We start from the raw sequence: 6,395 nt of genomic DNA on the forward strand, positions 1-6,395 counted from the left end.
GCGCCCGGAACTAGATCTCTGATTGGACACTGCATTTTATTGGTCGCTCTAGCTGTCGCTTTCTCTAGTTAAGTCATTTTATTGGCTACGCGACCGTGGCGCTCGGAGACTACAGAGAAAACTTTAGTAAGTTTAGAAAGCACTTCCTGAACGTTCTCATAAAGCGACGGAAGTAGTTGCCAGAAAAAGGTAGGCTGGGTACCCAATGATAAGCGGCTCCCAGAGGAAGAGGGCGGAACATCGTGAAAGGACTGTCCAATGAAAACGACCGACGCCAGACACCGGGACCGCGCCGGGGTGGAGAAGACCATGGAGAATTTCTCGGCACTGTTCGGAGCTCAGGCTGACCCACCGCCACCCCCAACCGCACTCGGCTTCGGACCAGGAAAACCTCCACCTCCTCCTCCCCCTCCTCCGGGCGGGGGCCCGGGTACGGCCCCGCCGCCCACCGCGACCGCGGCCCCTCCCGGCGCTGACAAGTCGGCGGCTGGTTGTGGTCCCTTCTACCTTATGCGGGAACTTCCAGGTGAGTGCTAGGCCTGGCAGAAGACAGCCAATCAGATCATAGCGAGGAGGTGGTGGGCGTGGCTCTCAGCCCGCCCGGGTAGGTGTGAGGGAGCCTAGGCAACGCGTGTCTGGACCTTGGAGCTCCAACTCTGAGCGGCTCTGAGGATTCACCGCCAGAGGGACGGCAGGAATTTTTGGCCTGGATTAGGAAGGGGAGAGAATGCATTTCCATAACCATGTTTCGCACCGTATTTGGCTCTGTCCCTCATGCTGGTTTATTTTCCTAAAAAATTTCCAGAGCTTGAGTTTGGAATTTGGGAGGCCCGATTTAACATCCTCGCAGATCTTCAGGTTTTTCAGATCTGCCACAAACATGCTCTTGGTTTGAGACACGTTGCCCTCCTTCTAAGAGCCTCTGTGTTTCTTCAGCTGTCGGAAGGAGGGGCTAGAATCGAACTCAAAAACTGTTCTGTTGAGTACCTTCTGGGTACCAAGCACTGTGTTCTAAATGCTTCAGATACAGCTGTGGGTAGGGCTGACAAGATCTTTGCCTGTTTTGGAGTTTACATGTCAGAGGAGGCGGCACAGAGCACACCAGATAACATCAGATAGTGGTTAGTGGTACAAGGAGACAATGTGATAAAGAATTGAGGCAGAACTGCTTCAGCGAGAGGATCAAAGAAGCCATCTCCGAGTAGATAATATTGGAGCGTCAGTGTAAAGAGCCAGTCCTGTGTGAGTGGGAGAGATGAGATGCAAGAAATGAGGTCAGAAGCCGTGGTGTGAGGGAGAAGCTTGGAATATCTGAGGGTCAGAAGACCATTCGGATTCCAGTGAAGTTTCAAGGGAAAGAGTGATAGGAGATGAAGGGGGGAGGAGTAGGCAGAGGCCTTTGTAAAGCGTTAAGATTTTAAGTTCAGGAGCCATTTTATTATTTATTATTTATTTTTAGTAATCTCTGCCGGAAAGTGGGGCTTAAACGCACCATCAGAGATCAAGAGTTGCATGCTGTGCTGCCTGGGCCAGGAGGCACCCCTCAGGGGGAGCCATTTTAACACAGGAAAGTGACATGATCTGATTCACCTATTTGTAATTATCCAAACAGCTATATTAAGAATGGAAGGTGGGGAAATCAGTCAGAAGTTACTGCTTTAGTCCAGGAAGAAGATGGTGGTTTGGACTAGGCAGTAGCAGTGGAGGAGGGAAGCAAACTGAGGCAGGATAAACATTAGGGACAGAGCTTATCGGAGTGAAGGACTGAATAAAGAAGTAGAAAGGAACTGGAGACACTTGTAAATTCGTGGATTGAATAGGTGGGTGGATGGTAGTACTGAGACCAAGAAGGAACAAGTTTGAGGAGGTGGAAATCAAGTCATTTTGGACATGTTAAATCTCCGGGTTGGGTTTCAATTCCTCCCAAGTCCTACTGCTACATCAGGAATTGAGGGAAATAATAATGCACACTGATACAGTGCTTTGAAGTTCACAGTACTTATAGTTGAAAAAAACTGAAGTTATGGTCGATGTCTACTAGCAGTTTCTCTTTCTGTTCTGATTGTACCTATTTATGTCAAGCAGTTGACAGATACCGAGTATGTCTTGGGCAAATGCTGGTCTTATGTAGGAAGGACGGTGTGTGATGAGAAAGGGAGAGAACTATTAAGTCTAGTCCTTGCTTTTAAGGAGCTTATTTGACTTAGGGATATAAAGTATGTGGTTTAAGGGCAGTGACTGTATTTCTTGTTAAGGCTAATCTCATTTCTTCATGGTCATGCCTCATATACAACTGTTAAGAACTACATAATGGAGACCCCTGGCTGGCTCAGTATGTGGAACATGTGACTCTCGATCGTGGGGTTGTGAGTTCCAGCCCTGCATTGGGGGTAAATGTTTATACTGTTTTTTTGTTTTTGTTTTTGTTTTTAAGATTTTATTTATTTGACAGACAGAGATCACAAGTAGGCAAAGAGGCAGGCAGAGAGAGAGGGAGGAGGAAGCAGGCTCCCCGCTGAGCAGAGAGCCCAATGAGGGGCTTGATCCCAGGACCCTGGGATCATGACCTGAGCTGAAGGCAGAAGCTTTAACCCACTGAGCCACCCAGGCGCCCCTAAATGTTTATGTACTCTTAAAAAAAAAAAAAAAAGTATCTACATACTGTTGTTTTTTTTTCAAAATGTGTTCCTTGTTATCCAAGATGACAGAAAAAGTTGTCACTTGAGCCAGACCTTTAAAATTTCAAATTGAAGAAAATTTGGAAGAATTGTCTTATAATTACATCAGCTTTCCTAAAACAAACTTCCTAAAAGGAAATGAGATAAGAAGTATGTTTCTCAGGAGATAATGGAGACTCATTTGGATGGACTAGAAACGTGACATAGGGGAGTAATGGTAGATCAGCCCCCAAAGCTAAGTTACAGTAAGATGTGTTTTACTGTGCGTGCCAAAGGAATTTGAGCATTTTCCTGAGGATAATGGGAAACGACTGAGATTTTTGAGGAGTGTTGTTTCTAAAGATATCTGCAGAATATGGGTGCCATGTACTGAAATAGAGAAGCCATGAGTGAGGTGGGGAAGATTTGGAGGTTAATAAAAATGAATCTGCAAGAAATTGACTAAGAGGAAGTTGGAAATGTGAGACTGGTTCTTAGGAGGGGGGTTCTTAGGAGGCTGGGGAGAGAGGTTTATAAAATTATTTTCATGGAATTGATAGTCAAAATGGGAAGTTGGAGGGACTCATCAAGTGTTTAAGAAAAGCAGCAGTGCCTTCTCATCTGAGCCTTGAGGATGACTCCCTACAAGAGGATAGCTGACAGAGGGGGAAAAAGGCAGGATGCTAGAATGACAGGAGGCAGTTCCTAGTTATGAGGAGCAGTACTATGGCACCGAGTGTTCTGCTGCTACAGTTGACCGTGCTTCGGAAATGTTTGACACAAGAAAGAAAAAAGGGAAGGGTAGGGTAAGGCCTTGGGGGTATGGAGAGAAAACACCTTGCTCACTTAACTGAGCACCGACGGTGTGCACTGTGTTGGGCAGCGGAGATACATGTATGAAGAAGAAAGACAGTGTCTCGGCCCTCAGGGGACTCACATCAGAACCTGGGTTCTTCCAGGTGAATGATTATGAATAAGCACTTTCTCGTCATCATTTGCATTCTTCGAGTTCATCCTAACTGTAGCTGAAAGTGTAGGCTAGCTAGCTCCATCCTTGGCCACTAGATCTTATTATTAACAAGCTTCTATTTGAAGTATTTATACTGATAGTGCCTGGCATCTGTACAGTACTTTATACTTGTGTTTTCATTTGAACCTTGAAAGAAAACTGTGTGTTTAAGATAGTTGTTACCTCACTGCAGAAATAAGAGGAAACTGAGGCATAGAGCACCGCTAGGATTAGACTTCCAGTTGCCCAGATGCTGATGGGACATATCTTTCTTTGAGGCAGAACATTATACTTGGGCTTATGAGTGATAGAGATGATGGTAACAGGTTAGTCAGCAGTACCTAAAAAAATCCCATTTCCTATGTAAAGGTAGTAAGTGTTTCTTGCTAGTTTAAAAAAAAAGTTCTTGACCAGACACTCAATCCATTTGGGTCATATTTGGCTCTTACATTGCTGGTAGCTGAGCTTTGAGGTAATACCCTGCTGTGTCAGAGAGTATAATTAACCATTAGTATATTATATGAAAAGCACTCAGAACAGTGTTCAGCACAGAGTTAGCATCATGTAAGTGATTATTGTGGTGAGTTTAAGTTGGGGAGAATGTCTGTTTCTTTGGGATGGTTTCCATCTCTGCCCTCTTTGGATGTTTGCGGATTTTTCTCCTTGTTGCAACTTACCATGCTATATGTATTTTTAGTGTTCATTATATGTTGTTATTTATAATTTTGTTGTTTCTTTAAAAAATAAATTTAAGTCTTTGTAATTCTCACTTAAAAGATTATTTAGTCTAAAATATAGTCCTTCACTTTCCCTGTGGGTGACTTAAAAATTCTCTGTTGGGACTAATATTTTTTTGTTCTTTTTCTCCCTGTGTCCTCTAGGTAGCACCGAGTTGACAGGCAGCACCAATCTGATCACACACTACAACCTGGAACATTCCTATAATAAATTCTGTGGGAAGAAGGTGAAGGAGAAGCTAAGTAACTTCCTGCCTGACCTGCCAGGGATGATTGATCTGCCTGGTTCCCATGATAACAGCAGCCTCCGCTCCCTCATCGAGAAACCCCCTATTCTTGGTGGTTCTTTTAATCCTATCACAGGGACCATGCTGGCTGGCTTCCGCCTCCACACTGGCCCGGTGAGTCCCCTCTCCGGGAGGAAGAAGGCAAATGGGGAGGCCTGAAAGGTGTGGAGGTGGGTTTTTTTTTTGTCCAGGTCTGTTCCTTTATAATGTACTGAGCAGAACAGATGGGAGCAGGGCATTGCCTCCCTCCACTTACCTGGACCTTCCTTTGGTTCCTTCAGTTACCAGAGCAGTGTCGTCTGATGCATATTCAGCCTCCCAAGAAGAAGAATAAGCACAAGCACAAACAGAGCCGTACCCAGGATCCTGTCCCACCAGGTAAGAAGCACTGCTGGTCAAAGCCAGAAACCCTGGATCTGGTTGGACCTTCCCCAGTTAAAAACCCAGTTAGAGGGACGCCTGGGTGGCTCAGTTGGTTAAGCAGCTGCCTTTGGCTTAGGTCATGATCCCAGTGTCCTGGGATCAAGTCCCACATGGGGCTCCTTGCTCGGCAGGGAGCCTGCTTCTCCCTATATCTCTGCCTGCCTGTGCTCACTCTCTCTCCCTCTCTCTCTCTGACAAATAAAGAAAATCTTTAGAAAAACAAAAAAACCCAGTTAGGTTCCTTACAGAGCCCTGGACTCCCAAATTCTCCTTAAACTGGTATAAAGGTAATTAATGTTTCCTGCAGAAAGTTGGAATGGTGCTTTAGCAGGGACTCCTGATCCTTTCTGGCCTTTAGAAGAGAAGTTGCCCTTGATTAGGTTTTCCTGTGGTCTTGAGTTCCAAGTAGTAGGGAGTTTTGAGCTCTACGATAAGGAATTTCTCCTACAGAAACACCATCTGATTCTGATCATAAGAAGAAGAAAAAGAAAAAAGAGGAGGATCCTGAACGGAAGAGGAAGAAGAAAGAGAAGAAGAAAAAGAAGGTAGGGTAGGGACCTGCTCCTGCAGCTCACTGAGTCTCCCTGTCGGCTGTGGTCCTTTGCCTCAGGTGGGACCCAAGACTGAAAATCCAGGGCATGTTGCAGTTTTTTCCTGTATAGCACTGATCAAGGCCAAGGCCACTTCCTAGTTGTTCTCTTACCCCTCTTTCCTTGTCTTCCCCAGAACCGACACAGTCCAGACCATCCAGGCGTGGGCAGCTCTCAGGCCAGCAGCAGCAGCAGCCTCCGCTAACAGGACTCTACTGGGATGGCTGTTCCTGCTGGACTGAACCTGCTGACAAAAGCTGCCCTCCAGCTCGGACACTGCCACGGAAGCATCCCCTGCAACCGGGACAGATGCCAGCTCTGACTGTGCTGGGCTAAGATTAATGCATTATGTGAGAGAAGGCCATGCTTTTGTAAGGCTCAGCCCAGTTGGCTTTCTCACGGACATCTCTTCCACTCCCAGGAAGCTTTCCTTTCATCTCTTTTGTGCAATTGGTCTGATTTAGGACATTGATCTGTTAGGGTTTTTCTTTAAAAAAAATTTTTTTGCATTTATCAAACTGGCTGAACTGTGGCTGCCTGTTAAAAGAGGTAAGTGCCTTTCCATGTTGAGAGTCAGGTTTAAGCCAGGGCACTCAGAGATCTGAGGAGAATTTGGGTCCTATCATTACATTAATTAGTTGGCAGGGGGACCACCAAAATGAGAGTGGAGAACATGGTACGCAAGTGAGGCA

The 6,395-nt window shown here is 45.7% G+C and overlaps 1 protein-coding gene across 1 annotated transcript; it reads left to right on the plus strand.

Annotated features, from left to right (window-relative positions):
- Positions 1-224: 224 nt before the first annotated feature.
- MED19 (mediator complex subunit 19) lies at positions 225-6,221 on the plus strand. Its single transcript, XM_059405079.1, has 5 exons — positions 225-526; positions 4,548-4,804; positions 4,972-5,068; positions 5,564-5,658; positions 5,840-6,221. The coding sequence occupies exons 1-5, from the start codon at positions 259-261 to the stop codon at positions 5,906-5,908; spliced, it is 786 nt and encodes a 261-aa protein (XP_059261062.1). The 5' UTR covers positions 225-258; the 3' UTR covers positions 5,909-6,221.
- Positions 6,222-6,395: the final 174 nt, after the last annotated feature.

This window comes from Mustela nigripes, chromosome 1, assembly GCF_022355385.1.
Source record: "Mustela nigripes isolate SB6536 chromosome 1, MUSNIG.SB6536, whole genome shotgun sequence".
Classification (NCBI taxonomy): Eukaryota; Metazoa; Chordata; class Mammalia; order Carnivora; family Mustelidae; genus Mustela; species Mustela nigripes.

What these genes read in the sequence shown, in the direction of transcription:
- MED19 (XM_059405079.1), top strand. Translation starts at nt 259, where the DNA reads ATGAAAACGACCGACGCCAGACACCGGGACCGCGCCGGGGTGGAGAAG. An exon ending in CCTTATGCGGGAACTTCCAG is followed by an intron (nt 527 to 4,547) that starts GTGAGTGCTAGG and finishes TGTGTCCTCTAG; the next exon opens with GTAGCACCGAGTTGACAGGC. An exon ending in CCAGGATCCTGTCCCACCAG is followed by an intron (nt 5,069 to 5,563) that starts GTAAGAAGCACT and finishes TTTCTCCTACAG; the next exon opens with AAACACCATCTGATTCTGAT.